The sequence below is a fragment of the Babesia bovis genome, chromosome 2 (genome assembly GCF_000165395.2).
Source record: "Babesia bovis T2Bo chromosome 2, whole genome shotgun sequence".
NCBI lineage: Eukaryota > Apicomplexa > Aconoidasida > Piroplasmida > Babesiidae > Babesia > Babesia bovis.
The window spans coordinates 1,456,506-1,480,483 of record NC_010574.1 but is presented as its reverse complement, the minus strand read 5'-3'; the positions used below and the strand labels follow the sequence as shown (position 1 = coordinate 1,480,483).

Genomic DNA, 23,978 nt, shown 5'->3' with positions numbered 1-23,978 from the left:
AGGACACAAAATCATTGTGGTAACTTCATGCTATAAATCACATGTCTAGACTCAACTGTGAATGTTCAATTTCGAATCCGCTAAATGAAACATACTAACAAGGATTCAAACAACACTCAAACTACATTTTGGTATGATTCTATGGACGGTGGTCTAATTTAGCAACAATGAAACAACTTCGCGTTTCCAACATACCATTGTTGGTATATGGTGTTACCATCTTTACCATATATAGCAGCATGCCACGATGGTTAGCCGGTGCAGTAAACCCACCATCACTTCCTTCTTTAAGGGATGACAAAAGTTTTGTAAAAGATGAAACATATTTGGCACCAGGTGCTCATTTAAGTTTTGTATGTGGATCAGGTAAAGATCCCGAAGGTGCGTATACAATGTATCCCAGCAATCCGCAAGAGCGATTATTGTTGCCCATTGAGGACGAAGATTTTGAATCTGCTGTTCTGAAAGAGGTTGCTTTACGGGATAGATTTCGAAGTGATGGGTTAACTATAAAGTTTTCCAGAGGTGGCCATGAAGATAATTATATAAATATACATTACGGTATAAATGGAGTTCTGTTGGCCAAAGATCCTGAAAACTTTAGTCTCAACCTTGCTTGTAAATATATGCCAAGGAATAAAAATGAGAAACCATTTTACCGGTGGTTGAAAGTAAGATTTGACGCTCTATACCCTATGGCATATGGTTGTGAGACAGGAAATAATATGTTGTTTAAAAACACAGCACCATTTGTACCAGGGTTTAAAGTTTCAGACGTTGACAGAGTTGATTGTTCATTAACCTTGGAACCTGGTATGATTTTTGGTATATATTGTAAACCGGGGGAGCAATTAATGCCTGATCACTGTTTTCCCGGGAAAAGATTGCAAGAGTTGAATGGTGACATTACACCTTATGCAAATGAAACCGAATTTTACGATAGTCGTAGGAAGATAAATTCTAGGTTTCAACTATTTGTAGTGTCAGATAAGGGAGTCAGAACACATTTCTATCACCATTGTTACTGCCAAGGTCCACAAGGATCTACAAAAGTACTCAGCATAGTGAACCATATCCATAGTCATATCCTGCCGCAGGAATATATGGCGCAACATGTAACTCATCCACAGGAAACAAGGTACGTCGTCTACAACTTATATCCAGGGATGATGTACCACGTTGTTGCACCTTGGCGTGATTGGCTTGATGTTGGACTGTTAGGGAAAGTCAGACAGAGGATGGTACCTACTAATTTTCAAAAAATATACACGGGGAATCCTTATAGGTATAATGACGCTTTACATTTCAATGATATCTTTGGATCAAAGCACTTCGACGTATTGACTAAAGTCATGGGTCCTGATAGAATTCGTAGTCTCATTTACCGAAGCAACGGTATCGTGGTTCTTAAGGTAGACACTCCTCTCTTATATTATGATTGGGTTCTTAAACGTCACCATGGCGTTCGGGTAGACGCTAACATGAGACTCCTATTTTACCTCATGCCAACAGATCCCTACACCTATGGTTGTGGAGTGGAAAGCACCGACCTGTTCAGGACTGATGGCTTCCAAATATCTAAGCAAGAGGAACACGTTAGCATTACAAAATGCAAGATCAATCCTTATTTAACTAGTCCTGTTGGATTTTACTGCCCCAAAGATCATACACTGGAACCTTCCAATTGTTTTGAAGAGATGATTAATGCAACAAATAATGAAAAGGTAAAATTATCTGATTTCGCACCTTTTGCCCGGTCGGTTGAGAGTACGAATTTGAAGGTTGCAGACTTCCACATGTCGCCCCGTATGAAAAAGGACACAAAATACACTGATACAGAACTAAAATGCAGCTGCATTGACAAAGAGGGTAACACACGAGCTGTCATTACCCTTGATCTCCGTAACCCAATGGACCCTGCAGTTATTGGTGAATACGCCTAGTAATCTGTTTGCCGATGCAACACGTAATATGTATAATAACAGTTTTGTAACCTAATGTAAAAATTTATTTTCTTTAGGCCACATCTACATAGGAGATTATAACCATCCCAGGCATCATTATATATGCATTGAACCATAAACGTAAAGATATAAATGCCGTCATTAGGATTATTTTGTAATTGATACTTAGAACCCCAAAAGGCCAGCCATCTTCTGGTAAAATACTTGTACTATAATGCGATAAAATGAGATAATGTTATTGTGTTGATATTTGTTGACATATCGCTATGGCAACATATAAAACGAAGCTTTTTTATGGAGGGCTATATCCGGTTAATGTTTTTATTAGAAGTTGCTGTTGTAAATTTAAACTATACTACTGATATCACTATTATTGATTATAGGTTAGTTTTATTAACATTTTTATGTCATTAAATTTATGGAATCCGTAAATTAAACGGTAGAAAATTGTCCATGCTTTAGTTATAACGAAAGGGTAGAGCTACCTTCTTTCTGATATCAGACTTCTTATGCCTGAAAAATCGTTACTATGATTGCCAATAAAATGTAATTATGCGCATTTATACAATCCTCTTACATTCAGGGTACCTCTAAACGAATCAATGGTAGTACTTCTATGCATGAAATGGAAACATTATCCATCGATATTATGTTGAATGATTATAATATGTTCTGTTGAGTGGATTCATAAAATCAACAAAACTTCTTGTAAAAATGATTTACTGATTATACTGTTATTCAGTTGAATTCAATCTTTTGGATCATTTTTTATTTCCCCGAGAATTTGAATCATATAGTTGCAATAATTTAATATTATAATGAACACTAAAATTGCCATTAACCACATTCATTGATGAAAGATATCCTTAATAATATAGATTCTAGAAAATATTGATTCCAAAATTTGGAAATAATATATGGCATTTATTTGTTATTCAGTTAAATATGCAGCCTACCTATAAACAGCATTATGATAGTTAAAGATATAACAAACTTGACGTGAATGTTGTCTAGGCTCAAAAAGCACGTTGAGCCATGAATCAACAACATGGTTGTTTTAAATCGACATTATAGTAAAATTATCAGCATATATGTTATTGTAAAGAAAGATTCATTAACCTTCCATATTGAAAATGTCGCAATTAAACTTACTTAATATATTCTCGATAACATTCCTAAGTGTTTTCTTAACAACATCATCTCTATGTTCCACTGCCACCCCAAGCATTCATTTAGATTTGTCGCATAATAACAAGCAGTATGACGATTTTTCTGTTAACGAGGTTATTGTGGCAGGTCCAAAGGAGGTGGTGATAACCTGTGGCAATGGTAGGGACGAAGATGTGGAACATACAATGTATCCCAGTGACCCTGTGAGCAAGATGTTGCTGCCACCGGAAGGCAACGATTTCACCAGTGCTGTTGAGAAGGAGGTGGCTTCACATAGTTTCTATCGTAGCAGCGACTTGAATTTTGAGGTGAAGAAGGCCAAGGACGTCCCAGTTTCTGTGAAGATTTCTAGGACTGTGGATACATTGATCATGGCTAAGGATCCTGAGAACTTTAGTCTCAACTTTGCTTGCAAGTATCAATCCAAGGATGGTAGCAATGCTCCAGTTTACAAATGGGTCACTATCAAATTCGAAGCTGTATACCCTATGGCATATGGTTGTGAGACAGGAAATAATATGTTGTTTAAAAACACAATACCGAAACTAGATTGGTTGAATCATGATGATGTAGAAGAGGAGTGTCTAATCACACTTGAACCGAACATGTTATTTGGTATATTCTGTGAAAAGGGTGAACGGATTTGGCCTAAAAATTGTATCAATGATGATGACTACAAGAAGATGAACCATGCTATTTCTTCTTATTCTTTACCATGGTCTCCAACTGTCTACAGAAGTATGAGCAGATTATCCCCGAGGTTTAAACTATTCCAGGTGTCGCCCAATGAGATTGTAAAGAATATAAATATTCATTGTTATTGTCAGAATAAGGAAAGAATAACTCGTAAAATAACAATAAAGAAATTGGTTAACAAAAGTATTGATTTTTATCGTTTATTGAGTACTGCTGATAAAAATGATGCGAGTGTATTCCATAGGATGGAATATTTGGAACCTGGATCTAAAAATGGTTTTAATATTCCTTTAAGTGGAACATTTAAACTGGGTTCATTTGGTATGGTGTCTGGTAGAATATTCCCGTCAAATCTAACATATAATGCTTACTATAGTTTGGGTTCATCCCCGTTTGTTCTCTCAAGGCTTCGTCAGTTTATTGGCTATGATGGCGTGGGAATATCTTACACGAAGTATAAAGGAAAAATGAAATATACGTTCAACTATAAAAAGGATTCTACTCTCGTTGCTAAAACTGAGTCGCCTTCTATGTATATTCAATGGTTGTTAACTCCACTGTTTACAACCAAAATAAGGGAATATACTTTCACATTGATGCTCAATATATTACCTTCTGATCCCTATACCTATGGTTGTGGTGTTGATAGTGCTGACCTATTCCGAAAGGATGGGTTTAAACTATCAACAAATACAGAAGATGAAGATGTGACTGAATGCAAGGTTAATCCTTATTTAACTAGTCCTGTTGGATTTTACTGCCCCAAAGATCATACACTGGAACCTTCCAATTGTTTTGAAGAGATGATTAATGCAACAAATAATGAAAAGGTAAAATTATCTGATTTCGCACCTCTTGCCAGAACCGTCGAGTCGAAGAACATAAGAATCGTCGATTTTAATTTGCCAAAGAAAATGAAAAAGGAGATAATATATAACAAGGATATGTTGAGTTGTAGATGTAGAGACAAGAATGGTGAAGTGCGAGCAAGAATAGTGCTCGACCTTAGGAATCCCATGGATTCTGAGGTTATAGAGGAGTACGCTGATTAAACCACATCTATAAGTGGCTGTAATCCAAATTAATCTTTGTAATTATTTTAATGACAAATGTTTCTGAGGAATTCATAAGAGATTTCACATTCTCAAAGTCTATGGTTACTAAGCTCATAAAGTAATGTCACATTTCACATGCGTTCATATTCTAGGTACGAATTTCTTTTATTTGGCACATAAGACAACGCCACAGATCATGTATATATGGAGATCCTCAAGAGCATCCCATAGGAACCTTGTAAAATAGGAAGATGACCTATGAGCCAATATATTCCATATTGATGCACCACTGCAATAATAAGCGGCCTTGAAGATCACAGATGATTCATCAAAGAAAATAATATAGTTATGGTGGCACTAATTAAACACTCCATTAATCGAATTTATTGTAGAATTTAAATACCTAACATGGATATCCAAAACACATTAAATAGGCTAGCGTTGGCATGCTTTATAGTTTTTTGCAAAAATCTTTTAATAGCCACTGCCACCCCAAGCATTCATTTAGATTTGTCGCATAATAACAAGCAGTATGACGATTTTTCTGTTAACGAGGTTATTGTGGCAGGTCCAAAGGAGGTGGTGATAACCTGTGGCAATGGTAGGGACGAAGATGTGGAACATACAATGTATCCCAGTGACCCTGTGAGCAAGATGTTGCTGCCACCGGAAGGCAACGATTTCACCAGTGCTGTTGAGAAGGAGGTGGCTTCACATAGTTTCTATCGTAGCAGCGACTTGAATTTTGAGGTGAAGAAGGCCAAGGACGTCCCAGTTTCTGTGAAGATTTCTAGGACTGTGGATACATTGATCATGGCTAAGGATCCTGAGAACTTTAGTCTCAACTTTGCTTGCAAGTATCAATCCAAGGATGGTAGCAATGCTCCAGTTTACAAATGGGTCACTATCAAATTCGAAGCTGTATACCCTATGGCATATGGTTGTGAGACAGGAAATAATATGTTGTTTAAAAACAGTAGGCCTATAATTCCAAATATTTTAAATCTGCAAATTGCCTCATGTTCTGTTGACATTGAACCTGGGATGATTTTTGGTATATATTGTAAGGCTGGAGAACGTTTAGACCCAGGTGAATGCTTCTCTGATGAAGAATTATCAGATTACAACGGAGCAATCACGCCATATATACCAAAATTCGCTGCAAACGCTAATCCTGCAAGTACACTTTCCACGAGATTTAGACTGTTTAAAGTGCATGATGGCCAACTTCCTAATTCTGTTGACTTGAGTTGCGCATGCGTTGGTGCTTATGACAAAACAACGCGAATCCTATATGTAAACATGCTAGGGAATGTTGTAGTTAATGCATCGAAACAAACCAATAATATGAAGGCGGATCTGATGCCAACGATCAAGGAGGTGATAATGAACATGAATCCTGGTAACAATATTACGGTAAAGTATGTTCCGGACGGTGAGGTGTTTCTATCTCGTGGAAGAAAGGTCACAGGTCAACTCAGACCAACAAATCCTGATACCACCGCTTTCAATGGATTGCCTGTAGAATCGAACCCGCCTACCCCAATCAAGGATTTTATTGGTTCCAGGGGAGTTGATATAACATACACTAAGGTTAAAGATAAAATGGTCTACAAAGTCAAGTATGCTGATGATGCATTGCTAGTTTTGAAATCAAACACACCATTTATGTTTTACAACTGGAAAGTCAATGGTGTTCCTGGTGAAGTCGCTGTCAACGGAATACTGAAAGTAGGGTTCAACATTATGCCTACAGATCCCTATACCTATGGTTGTGGTGTTGATAGTGCCGATTTATTTAGAGACACTGGATTTCAGTTGAAACAAGAAGGGAGAGGTCGGAAGGTTACGCATTGCAAGGTCAATCCTTACTTATCTAGTCCTGTTGGATTTTACTGTCCTGAAGGTTTCGTGCTGGAGCCACCCAACTGCTTCAGTGAGATGCTTCACAAAGATAAGGAGGTCGTGGTGCCACTATCTGATTTCGAACCACTGGCCAGAGCATTGGAAGGGCGGCATATAAAGGTTGCGGATTTCCATACGTCAACGAGTAACCGGGATCATATACGATACTCTTCAGTAGAGCTCATGTGCCGTTGTCTCGATAAAGAAGGGCGTGTTAGAGCAAGTATCACACTCAATTTACAGAGGCCATCAAATTTGCGCCGTCAATGGAATGACATGCTAAAGCCTACGAGATTCTAGGGAAAATAAAACCTGCTATAGGGAAGACGACTATACTGTAATATAAAACTCACGCTATTTAAGTATAATGTCACAGATCATAGACATCCATTAGACCTTAGTTGGTTTCAGAGATGTTCAATCTAAATTTTCTGAGAGCATCATTTGCCATTTCCATGGTTACCAACGATAGTTTATTGACTCTGTGATTAGAAACACCTGATTCGTTTGCAAAACGGTAACGAATGTTAGCCATCACTTCTTCCATAATCAGATAATATTCCATGTATCCTTCAATTTGCAAGCATCCCACTTTATCTTTCGGTATATAGCTTAATATGTGCGACCATCCTTCTGCTATTCGTTTTAGCGCTTCAACTGTGGTAACTATTTCTCTAACGTTTTCATCTGTTGCACTAGTCCCAGAATCATTCTTCACCAGTTCCTGATCATTATCAACTCCTTTAGATGCTTGCCTCGAATCGTTTTCAATAACATTTTCTTTGAATGGAGTACAGATTGCACGCCCTAGAGACCTAATCAATTGGGTTAGAGAAGACAGTAACATAGTGCTAAATACCACCATTTTAGCTTCTGAGAAGTTTATTCCAGTCAGCCATGTAGACATGGCACTGATCCACGGTGCGATACCTGATGCATATAGCTCATAAACAACGGTTGGGTTGACTTCAACATTCCGATATAGGAATTCTGCTATTTGTACCCTATGTTCAAAACGCGTTGTATCAACGAATGCAAATGACATTAATTGCTGAATTACTCGGCGACGTATGAAAACATTGTTGTCAGCTAGTAAATGCGCAGAACTCAATATTACTTGCAATATGAACGTCAGGAAATGCACTCTGTCAGCGGCTCCCTGCACGTTAAAACATTCAAAAAACAACGGAACCTCATCCATCTTAGGCTGATATTTTGCGATAAAAAACCTATTTCCTAGCTGATATAAGCGGTCCTCAGGATTGGTAATATGGCGTACCATGTTGGATGCAAGGACCATGAGTAGAGCAGGATCGCCATCATTTGCATAATATTTGCATCTTTGTAAAAAGCACAAAAGCGAATGCACCTGCTGTATACCAAATAGCCCTATCCTTCTTAGTTTATAAGGGCCAGGCCTTTCAGGAATTACGGAGCGCACAATAGCAGCATCTATCATATTGTACACAAGTTTTATAATAAGGGACAAAGCCTTAATAGCATCCTTACGACAACATTTAGATAGCAATCCGAGTATACATATTTCTAGGACCCCGTTGTTTACTATTTGCTCCATAAACACAGGACTAAATACTTCGCCCATCGATATATCAAAATTCAAACCTTCCAGTTGCGAATATAGCCTTTCACCTGCGCATCGGGCGTCAGCTGTTGATACAGTCCTGCTGAATCTGTTGGCAGCCACTTCACTAGGATCGATTACCATTTCCTTGAGAATTTTAAATCTATCTTCCAGTTCATGCTTGTATTGATATAGTTGGTCATGAAGCATGGAACACAAACGACTGACGAAGAAAGGTATCAAATATGATACATCATAAACATAAGGGTCACCTAAGAATACCTTTTCTAGAATATTGCTGTTGTTCCCCAAGAACTTCTTCAATCTTGTAAGCGTATTGAATATAGTATCGTTGCGATGGATTGAACTTTGCGATGACGATGGGTAGAGTATTGCTATTTTACGACAAATGCTATGCAAGCCTTCTTTTTTGTTTTTCTCCCAAGATGGAAACGACAAACAAGTTGCCAATACCCGTTTAGAGTCTAGGCATAACCAATTAGAGTTTGAAGAGATCATAGAAAAACCTTGCGTCATAGTTGGCCATCCACGTGTGATTCCATGGCTCACAATATCATGATTACAAGGTGCTTTGCATGTACAGCCAGTACTTGGTGTACCATTAGACTTGGGCGCCCTATTGTTTACAGTCCATGAAGGCTCTGATATACATGCGAAATCTTTAAAAGGCGGTAACCTCAGGTAGATCGACCTTGTATCATTTGCCAAATGCCCTAGTACAGTAACAATGCGGATTATTAAATCTTTCAATACTTGGTCACATTCGGTATATGAACACCTGTAAACTCCGGCAACAGCATTTAACAGGCGATACAACTCCACTTGATTGAGCGCCAAAGGGGTAAGTTTTGAAGTATCTATATGGAGCAACAAAGATTGTAGTAACCTCAAATGCGATAGAAGTAAACTTGATTCAATAGTGTCGCCGTGGAAATACCTATAACTATTTGATTCACAAATCGATTGTGAGATTTCGAGTATCCGTGGCGATTGTATCAGCTTTGCAACAAATACATTTTGCGATTCCGGTAACATTTTGGCCAGCTGTATACCTATCATTAGCATGCCATTGCTATAACCGAGATTACATGAGAATAGATCTTTACAGTTGGTACATTCCAGTGGTAGGTGAATACAGTCCAGAACCTGCTCTAAAAGCATAGCCGCATCGTTGTGTAACACCTCCTCTGGTATCACAGTAGACACTATTGCCATGGTAATAACCAACGGTATTCTAGAAGCAGGTTCTATACCAGAACCAGTACATACGCGATGCAATATCTTTACAAGGCGTTCTTCAGCTCCTGTATCCTTGGCGTTAAACAGGCGCAGTTTCAAATAATACAATTGGGCCCATCTGTATTGACATTAATTACTACTAGTGTCACACTTACCTTAATTCGTCTTCGAAACTTAGATCCTGGAAAAGATAAGACAAATCGGCAGGAACACTGCCAATATCCATTATTTTAGTAATCATGTAAAACAGATATGTATAAAGCACTGTATCTTCCAAGGTAACAAAAGTGGTCCATTGTGGAATATTTTGTGTGGGATATCCTTTTTCAATGATATTCCCAGATGCGACTTTGATGTCGAGTGTGCTGACAATTGCTGAACAGAGCCGCTTAATTCTACAAACATCCTGATTATATCCTTGGATCGACTCTATCAATGCTTTACATGCAACCAGGTAGTTGTCGTTTGGCTTGCACTGGTGCGCAAGTTCCACTTGTACAGCTGGAGAATCGACAGCAGGTGTTTCCTTTCTTGCATTCACATTTATTCCCATGTCCAACGGCTCCATTTTAATTTCATGCTTATCTATGACCATTTGCATAATGCGTTTAGCCGTTATGGCAGATGGCCCGAGGCGAATGCTATGGCAGACCTGGATTATATATTTGGCGGCAGATACTGGATCTAAGGCATCCACGCTCCTTTTCATAAATCCCTTTACTAAGTTCACTTGTCGTATATTGCACTCCTCACAGTGCAAATCCTTTTCATAATCTTTCGATAGGTGTAGCAAGAATTCAAAGACCATACGTAGGAACAACGGACCTTTGAACTCCGGAATGAACATGCAAGAGGTACACTTGTAGCTGATCAATGCTTCAGGCATCGCCTTTGACGACAGGCTGCCTAACAACGCTTCTAGAGGGTTTTCCAAGCACTGATGGAACAAATGTTGGAAAATGTGAAAGTCGTTGTAGTCATTCATGACAAGGAACCATTGTGCTGTATCTTCAGAGAATAACCCTGTTTTGTTGACTACAAGCACTAGATAGCGCTGGCATCGATCCAAGTAATCCTTTACAGATGCCAAGTCCCACGAGTGCCTAGTGAATGCCAGCTTTAGTTCAACATATCGCTTTAGGATATATTCGAAACAGACGCTTTGCACCTTGGTAAGAGCAACGCCTGAGTATACCTCACCGATGCCCAAACAGTACAGACACTCGATCAATGCCATATCTAGCTTTAAGGCTCTCAAAAACTTGTCATTATCATATGATGTAGCAGTTAGCACAGAAGCTATTTCATCTATATTCCTCGCGATTACATCTTCCTTCAATAACTTGCATGGATCGTACATGTTCTTGCCATCTCCAGCACCCACAAAAGTGGCATAAAGATGTAGGCAGTCCAACCAATCAGCAAGTGGGTCAACTCCAGCGTCGATTCCAAGTATCAACCATTTGTTCTCGTGTGTCACCACGAGACCAAGCTCACTGGATACCATGGATCGAGTATGGTTCTTAATGTTAATCATAATATCGCCTTCTTCATTTCGCCGTGTACGCAGAGCTGTCTTCGCATTTACGAGAGTTTTGAAATCGGGGATCACACCCGATATACGCTTCCATATATCACTTGGAATATTCCTGTCAACTTCGTTCTCAAAGGAACCAACAAGGAATTTGAGCAACTCAGATAACATGCGCAATGTAGCCCGTGTAGTCATCTGATCGCCAGAGAGTAACCCACTATTGAAAAAAACGGGTGTCAACATTGGCGGTATATAAAGCATACATTTATCCGCCTTGACCTTCAAACTAGATGCATGGTGGAACCACATGGTAAGCAGCTTCAATAGAGTCATGTACTCTAATGGACCATTGTGACTGACTTTAAAAGATGGCATGTACAAGGGACCTATAGTGGCATTACGCTGCAGTACCGGTAACAAAATCTCAACTGTAGTCAATTGCGTAGCATCCAATTTAAGAAGCACTGACGCCATCGTAGAATCATCACATATATTCTCCAGCTCATTGATAAATTCAGTGCATATCCTTGTAGCAAGGCCATTGAGGCGTACCAAGTGTTCAGGATCCGTCGCTTCTTCCGATGAGATTCGAACTAGGACGTTCGATATTGCCAAAGCGGTCGAAATAATAACAGGTTCTGGGACGTCTGACCAATGTGGATCACGGAGACTGAGTGCAATCCTGGCGCAGTGAGCGTTCATGAAGCTAGATATTACCAAGATGAACAGCCTAATGGTACATATAGCGTCTATGATGTCATCCTGTTTAATATGTGTGAGAACTTGACGCACAACCTGTTGTTTGCTAATTATGTTGAATCCTTTCAACCCTAATAAGAGCAGTATACACAGTTGCTTCTTGTAATTGGAGCATCCAAGTTTAGTTGGATCTGAAACTTCAGCAAATACGATGCGGGATGGTGGAGCAAACTTTGAAATTCCCAAATCTTCCACGACACCATGTTCCGCAAGATAACAGTGGAATGCGGCAACGGAGAACGCTTCTGAATCACCTTTGGGTACACTGTTCTTACCAAAAAACTTGTAGAAACTGAATGTTGACAGAAATACACGCACTTTATCCACTGGAGCTATTCTTATGCATTCTATTACCGTATTAAGTAAATAATGCAAAGCTATATCTCCAAGCGTAACCAAATCTGGCATCTGCTCACCCAATCGAGTGAGTACATGATCTACAATATGTTGACGTGTCTCCTCTAGATGAGCATGGTGAAACACAGACCACAGTAACGCCAATCCAACTCTCCTGGTGGATGCATCATCGATTGCCAGCAGGTCAATAATCTCTACTGCCCTGGGAGATACTTCAAGGTAACGCTGAATGGCCGATACGTCGTCGCCAAATGGGCGATAAAACGATTGTTCCTGTACATGGGTAGCCTTCTTAGCCTTTTTTGCGCGCGATTGATATACACCCCCGGAGTTGTCCGATGGGCAGACAGTTTGAAAATCTCGCTTTACGATACACCCGGCCAACTGCAGGCCACTTAGTGTTTCGGAAGATTCCATCACCCAATGTATATCACCAATGGTACCACATCATTGCACATAGAATGTAGTATGGACCCTGTATAACTTTGTTGTTGTATCCCAAGCCCCTAGACACAAACCGTACACACTTACCTTGCGGAGCCTAAAATGAAAACACATATTAAATTTAATATTACATATGAATATGCGACATTATAAGGATTTTATACATGGATGATATGGGTGGACTTCTTTCGGATCCTGATGATGGATTCTACCCTGGTCAACCTACACCAGTCACTCGATGGGAGCTTGCGGAACAAAAGAATCGAGAGTGGGATAGAATGCTAATTGAGACTAGCTCTCGTACTGACTTGGAATTAAGAGGGCATTGCTTCGAGTGTACAGACATACCGTCGCTGGACCCTGATGTCTTGGAACATGGTTCATGTTTTGCAAGTTCTGTGCACAGCGATCGCTGGAGGCGCTTGGTTAGTGCCATACAGGATTCTAAAGCCACGCAAACTGCTGTGGTTGCTCATGATACTATGAGTGAGTTGGTAAAGGTAGAGATTCTCTTATTTGGTAACAATAGTACCGTGTTGAGGCAACAGCTTGTACGTGGTCTAATATTTCTAATTTGGAACAACCACACACTTACTCAAGCTCCATGGTACTCCAGGCTGATGCAATTGGCAAGAGATATAGATGCATGTTGTTTTTTGCGTCGTTTGGCTGATGAAAATTGCCGCATTAATCTGAGTCCCTTGATAACTCCATATAGCAGCTTAGACGATGCATTGGATATATTTCAACAAGAAGGACTTGATGGTAGGTGACTCTCACTAGAATCGTATGTACGTCTCAGGTGAGACTGCTTGGTCACCATACGTGGAAGGGGAACTGATGTATCGCTTAGCATCGAGAGGGTTTATTACAGTCGCCGTGAGTGTAGAAGCGCTGGATCATCATAAGCGACTGCTGATACCTAAAATGCATACCGATCGTTGTTACCTTAGACCCTTACATATACGTATGACAAAGCGTGGAAAGAATGCGGCGAAGCATATGAGAATAACACTGGATACCGTGTTTAATCGAGTAGGTATATATATTTATATAACACCATTTGGCCGTTATGTAAAGTTCTAATAATATTCAGGTGATCAAAGGAATCGTACGCCAACACGGTGAAAATTGGATGTATCCCGAAATGCAACGTGAATTCAATCAAATGTACTACCAAAAACATCGTTACGAGGTAGAAGGTACTACATTACACTCTGTGGAGGTGTGGCAAGGAAGAGAATTGGTCGCCGGTGAAATCGGTTGTAGGTGAATCGTTGATTTGTTGAGATGACACAGTTATCACCGGCGGTGTGTATACCAGTGTAACTGGATTCCATACCGTATCCTCATCAGGAACTTTCCAAATGTACTCTCTGGCTGCTATTTTACATTTCCAGGGTAAGTGGACTTGTATCGTACACATTACATTTAGGCATTGATTTTTGGGACCTAGGTATGGATATACCGTATAAACGCAGTCTAGGCGCTAATGTAATATCTCGTGGCGCATTCATTGACGCCTTTACAAATGCCAAGAGACAGGTGTGTCGGTCTTTTAAGTACCCATATCAACTAGGAACGGACATTTGAGATACCTCAGCGCTTCCGAGATCACGCTAATGGAGTCGCTTTATTGGAAGAATTCGAAAATGAGCAACGCCGATGCGGAGTTGTTTAATAACATGGCAGGCGCCAAGTCCTTCCAACTACACAAAAGCCACATAATAAAGCTATACCCGCTGCGAAATAACGCGGGTTTCAGAAATAAATGTAGTAATAATATATTACCTTGCATTAGACAAACATGATATCGCAATGAGTATCTTTTCGCGTGTGTCGCGTTGCTCCAGGAACTTCGCCGAGGAGTTGCTAGACTTCTATGCATATGCCACGCTAAAACAGCAACACATGGTAATGATATGTGCAGGAGCGGTCTTGGGAGCCATTGTAGGTACTAAAATACGTAGAAAAAGGGTGGCTTCCGGTGAATTCAGCGATAACTTGGAGTTGGTCGCTTATAACACTTCATCGATTCAAGACTTTGAAAGTAGCTGGAATCGATTAGCACGACATGCTCAGAGAAGACCTGACTATAGTTACACTCGTTTATACAAGGCAGTCAATTGGGACGAACCTTATCCACACTATCTCCAGGTAAGTCTTTACTGTGATTATATTTACCAATCGTTTTAGCTACGTCTATGGAAATATGATGACTCACTGGACAAATACGAGGAAACCGCGCCTTACGCCGTTTTAGCTAAAAAGGTTGAAGCGGCTGCCTCCGCAGTACAAGCTGCAAGGCCGGTAACCATCATAGACGACTCAATTCGCCGTGGTATAGATTTTTGAAACCATAAAACACCAGACGGGGCCTTAATTTAATATCAAGATGGACCAGTCACCCATGCACATCATTAGCTGCTGTGTAGGCATATTGTAGATTCGACGCCTGCTGGACTTCACTCCAGAAAACACATGAAAAATGTTTCAATACTTTAATTATATATGGAATGAATGTGCGCGATATTTCATTTTTATATGTACCTTACCGTGCATAAGCAGTGGCTTGCCATGTGACAAACCGAATTACGGCACGTGGTGACGAGTCAGCGGTTACATGAGTTTTTGGGAAATAGGCATAATAGTATAATTTCAATGTAACATTTAAATCCAGCATATCGCGGCTTGATGAAAAAATAATATATCAACACGGTACTAATGCAGTGATTCAACGTTGCACAGCTCGTGCGTTGTATTTAAAAAATGTCCCATAGAACCTAATGACTCCACTCTAATGTCTTAGATGTACGCTGGAGTTTACATGTTAGTCCAGATTATACACTGACAACAGGGGGACAACGAGCCCGCCGCGCCCGAGTACACTTGGGCCTGTCACATTTGATTGACGGCAACGCAATAGAAAATACTGACTGCAAAATGCTAATGTGCATAAACTCCGGTGTATCTGCTATATAGATCACAGCGAGAGGCACAACATTTAACAGGCTTGTGCGCTGCACATCGGCCTAGACCTTTCGGTGTATATTCATCTGCTTAGTCACAATGGGCAAGGTAAGTGCGAACTTGAACATTATTGTGAATAATGTGTTTATAGGATTATTACTCAATTCTCGGTGTAAGCCGTGGATCCAACGATGCCGAGTTGAAAAAAGCCTATCGTAAGCTGGCCATGCAATGGCATCCAGACAAACATCCTGATCCTGTTGCCAAACAAAAGGTGTGTTTGTCGAGATCATTGGACATAGTTTGCAGGCGGAGGATATGTTCAAAAATGTCTCCGAGGCATATGACGTTCTTTCTGATCCTGAAAAACGGAAGATATATGACCAGTTTGGAGAGGAGGGTTTGAAAGGCACCGCCGGTGGTCCAAACCAAGGAGCCGGTACAACTCAATATGTTTGTAAGTTGTTTATTACTGCTTAATGTCTCATCGATTGCCAGATACTGGTGTGGACCCATCGGAGTTGTTCAAGAGATTCTTTTCCACTGACCGCGGCTTCATGTTCAATGGCAATTTTGGTGATGATATGGGTGGTTTCGGCGATGCTTTTCAAATGCATCATACAACTCATTCACGTCCCTCCAAGTCTGTTAATTACGAGCTAGATCTACCGGTCACACTAGAGGAGCTCTACACTGGCACCACGAAGAAAATGAAGATAACGCGTAAACGCTTCTCAGGCAACACTGAGTACAAGGAAGAACAGATCCTTAAGGTCGACGTCAAGGCGGTAAGTCACTGTTACCTGGTATACATTATGTATAGGGTTGGAAGGACGGAACAAAATTGACTTTTGCACATGAAGGTGACCAAGCGTCACCTACGAGCCCTCCGGGCGATCTTATATTTATCATAAGATCAAAGCCACACCCAAGATTTACGCGTGACGGTAACAACTTAATATACAAGTTCACAGTGCCTTTGGTAAAGGCTTTGACTGGATTCCAGGCAACTCTTACTACACTGGACAATCGCAGGGTAACAACCCGAATTGTCGACGTTGTTTCACCGTCGTACCGGAAAGTCATCCCGAACGAAGGAATGCCAATTTCGAAGTCGCCCTCCCACCGTGGAGATCTCATATTGGAATTTGACATTACGTTCCCGCGGACGCTAACTCCGGAGCAGAAGAAGCAAATGATTGCTGTATTCAATGAGTTGGGTTAATCAAAAAACCGCATGTAACAAATATCTTTTAGTATTAATGTTAGTTGTACAAACGCTGTGGCATGTCTTATACATTGCAAACACGGTGGTACTCCCTGACAGCCTCAGTTAGGTGGTCCTGGTCCAATTCAACTGCATTGCTCATTACGTCTTGCTTAGATTTATGGCCAAATTTATCCATCAACCTTGAAGGCATCTTTAAAACGTTCCACTTTGACCAGTATGCGCTTTGTGGAGGATTTATAATAAGATCTATACTCAATCCTGTAATCATAGCCCAAAAGGCGAATATCCTAAGTGCATCAACACGCTTGGCGAACTCGGAGTATCCCATGCTGGGCTTGTAAAACAACTTCTTTGCCTCATCCCAAGCAGCATCGACCTACACACCAGTTATTGGTCATATAATATAGTTTTAAAAGGCAAAAAAGTAGACTTACGGAATCGATCTTGCGTCCTGATGGCGCCTGGCCAAGCCACCTGCGCTGGCTCTGTATATGCGATGATGAAGGTAGACATGATGCAGAAACGTCAAACCCCCTTATATATGTTCTTAATACTCTCATTTTAGCCTTAATTGGACTAAAAAGGCCATTATATAGTTGAAGTTGCATCGCGGAGCCACCCCATCAGTGCGTTATCATGCACTTTTTACACATCTGTGATTAATTAAATATTATCCTTATGTTCTGTTTTGTTATTTGAGCTTGAAAACCACCGATCATATAAATTGGTTAGCGCGCAGTCTTCTTTATGCCGCGGAAGGCTGCAGAGACGAAACTAAAACACAACGTTAATTAATTGGAACTTTAAACACACACCTGGGTGACCAAAATCCACTGAATAATACAGGTCGTTGAATAGGTGGACTGAGGCCTTCGAAACTCTTAGGTAGCCTCCTTTGTGCCGATAGTCCTCGGTAGAACCTATAGATTATAATGTTTACATATAACAACACACAAACTTACCAATCCCTATAACGTAACCAGTTACCACAAAGCTGATCAAAAAATATAATGTTGCCGCGTTGCTTGACCTTTGCCTTGCTTCGTTTGTTTTTCGGTACCGCCATTACTATTCTTTTAGTTTTTGCTTATGCGATTAATTTGCACAAATGCAAATGTGTGAATAGTCCACATTTATTATGGTGATTTTGGGTGGGTCCTAACCTTCTAAACGGTTGCCACACGTGGCTACACATCACTTCATATTGCAATGATAATGTGTACAGAATCTAAATACAGGATGGGAATGCACATCATTACTGTTTTATACACGTACGTTGATAGGAAGGCGCATTATACGTTTCCTATGCGCAGCAGATCACCTATGATCCCGGAAATTAAGTTTCCAACCTAGGTATGCTTTGCTTTTTAGACACTGCGCCACTACGTATCGTTTACACACTTATAGCTTCACTTTGTAATGCTATACCAACAATAGGCTTACTTAATTGTACCTAAGTACATGAATATGACCGAATATGCATCCAGATTGTTGACGTAGACTTTAATCCCAGTATCGCAACCCACTGAACCATAACAATGAGACTTAATTCACCATTCAATGTTAGGCTATCACTTGCTATAGTGACGCTTTTCCTTTTCCATAAGTACCATGGAATAGGTATCACTCATGTGGTATGTGCTCCAATACCCCCTGCACCTACCTCTTCTAAACCGAGGTCGGTGCGTGTTTATTATAAGAGATGATATAACAGTTTGACATTATTTCGTAATCCATTCGATAAAGTGAGATCGCGTTACAAGGATTTGGTTGCAATCGCCTCAAGGGTGAAGGCGCCGAAATTGCCAGACACGGATGAAGCTGACGCCACCCGTTTAACTTTTGATGATAACAGCAGTGATAAAGCAATAACACCACCGCCAGGACAGGACGATCCCGTTACTCCAAAATCACCAGATGCTCCGGTGTCACCAGATAAAGGTATGATCAATTCAGACATTTCTTCTATAATATGATTGCATTGGTATATATTTCATTTGATATATAATGTATTATTTTCAAAAGAGCACAACAAACAAATGAGATGATATAATACTCAGATCCACAACGTACAAGTTTAGATGAAGTATCCGAGAGGAAATACATACTCAACAGTAGTTTGAACGTTAGTTGCCCTTCCGGTCATGTGATTGGATTCCTCGATGCTGTTGCTCAGTGCATTACAACACCTAGGGTATTCACCACATTGGCATGGGATCGATGTGGATATCACAACAGTTGTTCCATTAAGTATAAACTACTAGGTCCGTGTAGACAACGGTGGAACGTGAAGTTATTAGAGCATTTCTGTATAAAGGGTTAGCTGGATCTTTATACATTTTATCACTATGTAGTTCATGCTTTCGATTGCATCCTATTCAATGCCATATCACCAGATGATAGAACCTTTTGTTTGCATACTTGTATGCACTTTATGAAGCAATGTACTGATTCTAGTATGCCTCTGACAAGATTGGAACGACTTAAATGTGTGGCCAGCTTGTTTAAGACAAATGTTTTTGATCAAAGATGTAGATATATTTTTGGTAAGGTGCCCGATATGTTGCCTACATTTTGTAGATCAGGTGGACATGCATGATTTACAATATGCGGAAGAATACTTCGATCCCAGTAAGTGATACATATTAACCATATCGAGCGATAACAGAGTATGAAATCAACGAAGTGGAAGTTACCAATGGTACATGGACTGAAGTGAAGTTTACTAATCCCATAGATAGCCCTATAATTTATACATCAACTCCTCAGACAGACCACGATCTATTGCATGTCGAAGTCTCAGATGTGTCTTCAACTGGGTTCTGGATAACCAGCTATATGCTAAGCTGCACTATCTATTGCGTTAAAATACATAGTGATGTAAAGCATACAATACAATGGATTGGTCTTAGCAAAGGTGATCATTCTCCAGATCCAAACAATAGTATAAGAGCGGGGGTTGTTAGCTGCAACACAGATGGACATGTGAGACTGCCGATTGATCCTTTGCGCAATTGGATTGTAATATTACAGAATCAGGGTGACACAAACCATACAAATGATAGAGATAATGGTCAGACCGCTTCTATACATATTCCAATACTTGTAAAAGGCAAGAGAAATTACAGAGTTCATTTTGTTGTTAACGAATTGGGGAAATCATCGCCCCAAACGATAAAACTTGGCTATCTGGCAATAGAGAATCGTCGTGAAATTCGATTACATAGGTTGAGAATAATGACATTTGATGAAAAACCAGATTTCCGTGGCGTGGCTAAAGTTTCATTAAGTTTGCCGTATACGTGGCCTTATCCTAAGAATGTTTTTTCTTATGTCAAAGTATGTTTGGAAGGGGAGGAACAAGATGAAAAAAATCTGCCCTCTGCTTCATTACGATTAAATGTCTTTGGAGAAGCTCCTGCTGTGAGTTCGGAGGCATTAAATTATGATTTTTCAACTGATATTACTATCGTTGCCATTTTGGCAACACATAGGTTACATATGACTCGTGTATTTGGTTTTGTTATTCAGGATATGGGTAGTGCCATGGCAGAGGAAATTTGTACATATTCACAGAAGAAGGGTTATCGACATTTAAGTCGTAGTTGTTACGACAGCTGTCTTAGCGCCGATGGTATACAGAGTTGCATATACGATGATGACTTAATTGAATGCTTTCATAAAAAACGCCCGCAGTGTGTCATAGAAGCACCTGGCATGAATAGCCTGATCAACCAGTACATTACATTTATGAAAAAACGAGATATAGATTCTGGTATGAATAACCCAGGCAATAAAGAACCAGAGAATCCAGCTGATGATGGGGACGAATCGAAAACAAATAATAGCCCAGCGAAAGTTGACGATCGTCATACAGATTCATATTATGACGGTGAAATCGTTATGGATCGTGATTGCATTCCAGGTCCTTGGGGTGAATGGTCAGCATGTAGCAACAAATGTTCATCGGGAAGACTTGCAACAGTACAGACCCGTCGACGTCCTGTATATGCAAACAAGGTCGGTCTGACTTCTTCATCATGTTCGACTGTTGAAACCCGGGAATGTACAAATGTACCACCGTGTTCTGAGTTTTGTTATTCTCGTGAAGGATCAGGCGATCCTAATGTATTCCAGCAGAAATACTTTTACATCTGGTCTGATAAGTGCGTAGATATTTACGCTGATCACGACGTTGAAAAGGAGAATTTCCAGTTTATTCCTGGATCTAAGCATGAATCAGCTATTGTTACGCGTATGGGAACTACGCAAAATCGTCCCGGTCTTCCGGAAGCACAGGCCCAATTTGGTACTACCAACTCTGATCGATACGACAAACGTTGTGAAGATCCTAACAACTGGTCTGCGTGTAATGCCCCGTGTGCAAAGAAGATAGACGATACCATCACTGAGTACTTACGTGTGCCGATTGTATGTTACGACCACCGTCGTCCTTGTAGGCGCAAGCTTCATGTATGCCCGACAGAAGAAGAGTTGAAATCTAAACCCGATTACAATACTTGCGTGTTGAATTACTCATTTTATGATGTTTCTATAGGAAGTTGGAGTAAGGATGGAGCCTGTATGTGTGAAGACGGTGTTGCATGTTCTGCTGAAGAGGTACATGTTTTGGGTGATTCCACTGAGCTCGTTTCTACTGACAATGAAGGTTACTTAGAACACTTGGTGCGAGCAACTCCTTATCAGTTGCATATATCATTGGCCAATTACCACCGCATAGAATTACCAACTGACGTTGTGAGGGATGTAGCTTACGACCAATTCAAGCAAGGTGATATTGACAATTATTGCGCAACTGGTAATGTTGAGTTAAACAACTTTGCTGAGGATATATTATGGGTTGACTGTCGTTTGGCTGTGTCATATGACTATCGTCATGATTTTCATTGTCAGGATCGTTGCAAAATCATGCGTAGGACATGTGAAATTGATATACCAGCGGTCCATATAGCCGAAATTGGTCGCTGTGTAAGTGACCGTATTCGTCATTTTCCCACTAATATTTTTGTGTTAAATCACAAATTCAATGGATGTAGTGACCCTTTGACCACTTCAGCTCTCACGGAGGCGGAGATGTGTGATATTGTTGAGAAAAACATCAAGTTAACACGCCAATGCACTATGTTGTGCCGTCGTTTAGTCAATATGTGCAAGACATTGCTGGAGCATTCCCGTGAGGCCAAGATTAGACGATGCATCTTAGATCATGTAAAATACAATGACGTTAACATGAAAGCTGATCAAAAGGTTGAATTTGGTTTACACTGTGTCTTTAAGCGTACCAAGCTGATGGGTGCTGGTTTAGTGTATTGTAAGAAGCGCAAATTAATTTGTGATACTGAACCTTGGAGTCAATGGAGTCTCTGTTCTCAAACATGCATTTACGTTAGGGACGGCAGAGTATTTATGCCCAGCAGGACGCGTACGCGGCGTTTAAAGGTAACTAACGGGGTTAACATTGATGAGTGTATCTCAAAGGGCGTTGTTTTGAAAGAGACTGTAGATTGTCTTTGGCTACCCCAATGTCCTGATGACCCTGCGATTCGTAAAGAGATTTCAACTCATCGTTCACATTTGGCTCGTGAACAGGTGATAGAGAGTACTTGGGACCTACAGGGATGGGTTCTGAACGATTCACGTCAGGGTGAGAGCAGTGTAGACCATCACTGCACTCTTTACAGTGGCCAGCGTGATGTTACTAAAAACAACATTATCTATCAGGTATGTCTTAAAACATCGTTGCCTACAAAATACGCAGAAAAGCAGTTGCTCATGTCCAACAAATACAACCCCGTGTTCTGTAATGGAATCTGTACATTCGTTTGGGTGGTTTGACATGTTGCAGTTGTTGTGCCGGGAAAACGAGATGCGTTCTGTATTGTTCAATCAACCCACGGGTTTCTATCGTTACAGTTGTCTGACACGCAGTTTTTTGCGCCAAGACTTTGACGCACACAATGAATTGTGTAACGAGGGAGGTAACACTTCTTTTGTCAGTTGCTACGGTGTACCTAAAAGCAGGAGTTTGTACATTTTCACGGTACTTTCTGCTGTATTAGGTGGTCTCACGTCGACGATCATCTTTGTGTACACGTACAAACGTTCATCTTTTGTATGACTCAGATGTTTGGTGCTACTCTTTGGACTCATGACGTAACATGAAGGCACATCAATGGCGCTTGCCACGTATACAGGTTACACACTTGCAACTGAAATACATTGAAGATGACTGCTTATGCTTTGTTATGTGGTATTTATATGCTTTTGCATTCGGTAGTGGCCGACCGGAATTCCGGTCATTCTTCCGTTGGTCTCCGCAGCCACCATGCAGGCCCGTCAACTCCAGTTGCAGGCGTGCATCCTACACCTCATGGAAAACTGCGTACTGTCAACGCTACGGACAATCATCTTCCTTCTCAGAGGACGTGGGATTTAATGGCTCTAATACAGGAGACAGCGGAATCGGAGTCCCGATGGCGTCTCATTGTACACATTGTGAACAGTATTCTTTGTATTATCGGGAGTTTGTGTCTTCTTTTCCTCAGTATGCAGCAAGCAGGGCGGCTATTTTCTCAGGTTGGTGTCCATTAATTTTAGACGAATGTTTTTAGGGTATGTGGAGTCGCAAATTTTTACGCGGTGGCGGTTACTGGGTTCTTGGAGGCGCTGGTTGTGGCATTGTGCTTGGTGTGAGCCTTGGTTTTACATTAAACTCATATTACATCCCTTATTTTTTCTCTGGGTTTATGTTACTCGGCGCTTCGATAATTTACATTGGACGTCGCGGTGCCATTTTGGGTACAGTTGGCGGCCTTATGGTTGGTTTAACCCTTGGTGTGATTCACTCCGGCTCTGCAAGCGCCATAATAGTGGAAGGTATCCTCTGCATGTTAGCTGGAGTGACTATAGGTTTCATACCGATATTCCCAAACCTCAAGATGAATTCACGTTACATAGACCAGGGCCTTCGGGCTGCGGCACAAAGTGCTGGTTAATGACAAATATGGTGCGCCGAAAAATACGGCGTCAA

General features: G+C 40.6%; 11 protein-coding genes across 11 annotated transcripts; 8 read left to right on the top strand and 3 right to left on the bottom strand.

Annotated features, from left to right (window-relative positions):
• The first annotated feature begins 119 nt into the window (after positions 1 to 119).
• On the top strand, positions 120 to 2,010 carry BBOV_II006620 (6-cysteine (C)). Its single transcript, XM_001610130.2, has one exon. The coding sequence runs from the start codon at positions 168 to 170 to the stop codon at positions 1,941 to 1,943; it is 1,776 nt and encodes a 591-aa protein (XP_001610180.1). The 5' UTR covers positions 120 to 167; the 3' UTR covers positions 1,944 to 2,010.
• Positions 2,011 to 3,011: 1,001 nt separating this feature from the next.
• BBOV_II006610 (6-cysteine (B)) lies at positions 3,012 to 4,968 on the top strand. Its single transcript, XM_001610129.2, has one exon. The coding sequence runs from the start codon at positions 3,098 to 3,100 to the stop codon at positions 4,880 to 4,882; it is 1,785 nt and encodes a 594-aa protein (XP_001610179.1). The 5' UTR covers positions 3,012 to 3,097; the 3' UTR covers positions 4,883 to 4,968.
• Positions 4,969 to 5,236: 268 nt separating this feature from the next.
• On the top strand, positions 5,237 to 7,185 carry BBOV_II006600 (6-cysteine (A)). Its single transcript, XM_001610128.2, has one exon. It carries the CDS (start codon positions 5,294 to 5,296, stop codon positions 7,088 to 7,090), a length of 1,797 nt encoding a protein of 598 aa, XP_001610178.1. The 5' UTR covers positions 5,237 to 5,293; the 3' UTR covers positions 7,091 to 7,185.
• Positions 7,140 to 12,756, bottom strand: BBOV_II006590 (uncharacterized protein). The gene is made up of 2 exons (XM_001610127.2): positions 9,788 to 12,756; positions 7,140 to 9,750 (listed from the first exon to the last, which is right to left on the bottom strand). Exons 1-2 carry the CDS (start codon positions 12,697 to 12,699, stop codon positions 7,188 to 7,190), a joined length of 5,475 nt encoding a protein of 1,824 aa, XP_001610177.1. The 5' UTR covers positions 12,700 to 12,756; the 3' UTR covers positions 7,140 to 7,187.
• Positions 12,757 to 12,879: 123 nt separating this feature from the next.
• On the top strand, positions 12,880 to 14,431 carry BBOV_II006580 (Leucyl/phenylalanyl-tRNA protein transferase family protein). The gene is made up of 6 exons (XM_001610126.2): positions 12,880 to 13,491; positions 13,529 to 13,761; positions 13,823 to 13,991; positions 14,026 to 14,127; positions 14,162 to 14,271; positions 14,306 to 14,431. Exons 1-6 carry the CDS (start codon positions 12,891 to 12,893, stop codon positions 14,405 to 14,407), a joined length of 1,317 nt encoding a protein of 438 aa, XP_001610176.1. The 5' UTR covers positions 12,880 to 12,890; the 3' UTR covers positions 14,408 to 14,431.
• Positions 14,432 to 14,486: 55 nt separating this feature from the next.
• Positions 14,487 to 15,129, top strand: BBOV_II006570 (uncharacterized protein). Its single transcript, XM_001610125.2, has 2 exons — positions 14,487 to 14,883; positions 14,923 to 15,129. Exons 1-2 carry the CDS (start codon positions 14,545 to 14,547, stop codon positions 15,079 to 15,081), a joined length of 498 nt encoding a protein of 165 aa, XP_001610175.1. The 5' UTR covers positions 14,487 to 14,544; the 3' UTR covers positions 15,082 to 15,129.
• Positions 15,130 to 15,668: 539 nt separating this feature from the next.
• BBOV_II006560 (DnaJ domain family protein) lies at positions 15,669 to 16,929 on the top strand. Its single transcript, XM_001610124.2, has 5 exons — positions 15,669 to 15,804; positions 15,848 to 15,970; positions 16,006 to 16,153; positions 16,195 to 16,484; positions 16,520 to 16,929. Exons 1-5 carry the CDS (start codon positions 15,796 to 15,798, stop codon positions 16,919 to 16,921), a joined length of 972 nt encoding a protein of 323 aa, XP_001610174.1. The 5' UTR covers positions 15,669 to 15,795; the 3' UTR covers positions 16,922 to 16,929.
• A 22-nt stretch (positions 16,930 to 16,951) lies between these two features.
• Positions 16,952 to 17,506, bottom strand: BBOV_II006550 (uncharacterized protein). Its single transcript, XM_001610123.2, has 2 exons — positions 17,362 to 17,506; positions 16,952 to 17,303 (listed from the first exon to the last, which is right to left on the bottom strand). Exons 1-2 carry the CDS (start codon positions 17,485 to 17,487, stop codon positions 16,989 to 16,991), a joined length of 441 nt encoding a protein of 146 aa, XP_001610173.2. The 5' UTR covers positions 17,488 to 17,506; the 3' UTR covers positions 16,952 to 16,988.
• A 133-nt stretch (positions 17,507 to 17,639) lies between these two features.
• Positions 17,640 to 18,042, bottom strand: BBOV_II006545 (uncharacterized protein). The gene is made up of 3 exons (XM_051767185.1): positions 17,890 to 18,042; positions 17,743 to 17,847; positions 17,640 to 17,701 (listed from the first exon to the last, which is right to left on the bottom strand). The coding sequence occupies exons 1-3, from the start codon at positions 17,991 to 17,993 to the stop codon at positions 17,656 to 17,658; spliced, it is 255 nt and encodes an 84-aa protein (XP_051623840.1). The 5' UTR covers positions 17,994 to 18,042; the 3' UTR covers positions 17,640 to 17,655.
• A 374-nt stretch (positions 18,043 to 18,416) lies between these two features.
• BBOV_II006540 (Thrombospondin type 1 domain family protein) lies at positions 18,417 to 23,125 on the top strand. Its single transcript, XM_051767287.1, has 7 exons — positions 18,417 to 18,605; positions 18,642 to 18,868; positions 18,988 to 19,245; positions 19,282 to 19,473; positions 19,508 to 19,558; positions 19,596 to 22,669; positions 22,707 to 23,125. Exons 1-7 carry the CDS (start codon positions 18,466 to 18,468, stop codon positions 23,064 to 23,066), a joined length of 4,302 nt encoding a protein of 1,433 aa, XP_051623199.1. The 5' UTR covers positions 18,417 to 18,465; the 3' UTR covers positions 23,067 to 23,125.
• A 30-nt stretch (positions 23,126 to 23,155) lies between these two features.
• Positions 23,156 to 23,959, top strand: BBOV_II006530 (putative integral membrane protein). The gene is made up of 2 exons (XM_001610121.2): positions 23,156 to 23,524; positions 23,560 to 23,959. The coding sequence occupies exons 1-2, from the start codon at positions 23,174 to 23,176 to the stop codon at positions 23,941 to 23,943; spliced, it is 735 nt and encodes a 244-aa protein (XP_001610171.1). The 5' UTR covers positions 23,156 to 23,173; the 3' UTR covers positions 23,944 to 23,959.
• Positions 23,960 to 23,978: the final 19 nt, after the last annotated feature.

Excerpts from the sequence above, each read along its gene's own strand:
- BBOV_II006620 (XM_001610130.2), top strand. The coding sequence starts at position 168 with ATGAAACAACTTCGCGTTTCCAACATACCATTGTTGGTATATGGTGTT.
- BBOV_II006610 (XM_001610129.2), top strand. The coding sequence starts at position 3,098 with ATGTCGCAATTAAACTTACTTAATATATTCTCGATAACATTCCTAAGT.
- BBOV_II006600 (XM_001610128.2), top strand. The coding sequence starts at position 5,294 with ATGGATATCCAAAACACATTAAATAGGCTAGCGTTGGCATGCTTTATA.
- BBOV_II006590 (XM_001610127.2), bottom strand. The coding sequence starts at position 12,699 with ATGGAATCTTCCGAAACACTAAGTGGCCTGCAGTTGGCCGGGTGTATC. Across the intron at positions 9,751-9,787 it reads AGTTTCGAAGACGAATTAAG|ATGGGCCCAATTGTATTATT; the intron begins GTAAGTGTGACA and ends ATGTCAATACAG.
- BBOV_II006580 (XM_001610126.2), top strand. The coding sequence starts at position 12,891 with ATGGATGATATGGGTGGACTTCTTTCGGATCCTGATGATGGATTCTAC. Across the intron at positions 13,492-13,528 it reads TCAACAAGAAGGACTTGATG|GTGAGACTGCTTGGTCACCA; the intron begins GTAGGTGACTCT and ends TGTACGTCTCAG. Across the intron at positions 13,992-14,025 it reads GGTCGCCGGTGAAATCGGTT|TTATCACCGGCGGTGTGTAT; the intron begins GTAGGTGAATCG and ends GAGATGACACAG.
- BBOV_II006570 (XM_001610125.2), top strand. The coding sequence starts at position 14,545 with ATGAGTATCTTTTCGCGTGTGTCGCGTTGCTCCAGGAACTTCGCCGAG. Across the intron at positions 14,884-14,922 it reads CTTATCCACACTATCTCCAG|CTACGTCTATGGAAATATGA; the intron begins GTAAGTCTTTAC and ends CAATCGTTTTAG.
- BBOV_II006560 (XM_001610124.2), top strand. Across the intron at positions 16,154-16,194 it reads CGGTACAACTCAATATGTTT|ATACTGGTGTGGACCCATCG; the intron begins GTAAGTTGTTTA and ends ATCGATTGCCAG. Across the intron at positions 16,485-16,519 it reads TTAAGGTCGACGTCAAGGCG|GGTTGGAAGGACGGAACAAA; the intron begins GTAAGTCACTGT and ends CATTATGTATAG.
- BBOV_II006550 (XM_001610123.2), bottom strand. The coding sequence starts at position 17,487 with ATGAGAGTATTAAGAACATATATAAGGGGGTTTGACGTTTCTGCATCA. Across the intron at positions 17,304-17,361 it reads CAGGACGCAAGATCGATTCC|GTCGATGCTGCTTGGGATGA; the intron begins GTAAGTCTACTT and ends ACTGGTGTGTAG.
- BBOV_II006545 (XM_051767185.1), bottom strand. The coding sequence starts at position 17,993 with ATGGCGGTACCGAAAAACAAACGAAGCAAGGCAAAGGTCAAGCAACGC. Across the intron at positions 17,848-17,889 it reads TGGTTACGTTATAGGGATTG|GTTCTACCGAGGACTATCGG; the intron begins GTAAGTTTGTGT and ends TATAATCTATAG. Across the intron at positions 17,702-17,742 it reads AGTGGATTTTGGTCACCCAG|TTTCGTCTCTGCAGCCTTCC; the intron begins GTGTGTGTTTAA and ends GTTGTGTTTTAG.
- BBOV_II006540 (XM_051767287.1), top strand. The coding sequence starts at position 18,466 with ATGAGACTTAATTCACCATTCAATGTTAGGCTATCACTTGCTATAGTG. Across the intron at positions 19,474-19,507 it reads AAGATGTAGATATATTTTTG|ATCAGGTGGACATGCATGAT; the intron begins GTAAGGTGCCCG and ends TACATTTTGTAG. Across the intron at positions 22,670-22,706 it reads AAAACAACATTATCTATCAG|AAAAGCAGTTGCTCATGTCC; the intron begins GTATGTCTTAAA and ends CAAAATACGCAG.
- BBOV_II006530 (XM_001610121.2), top strand. The coding sequence starts at position 23,174 with ATGACTGCTTATGCTTTGTTATGTGGTATTTATATGCTTTTGCATTCG. Across the intron at positions 23,525-23,559 it reads CAGGGCGGCTATTTTCTCAG|GGTATGTGGAGTCGCAAATT; the intron begins GTTGGTGTCCAT and ends GAATGTTTTTAG.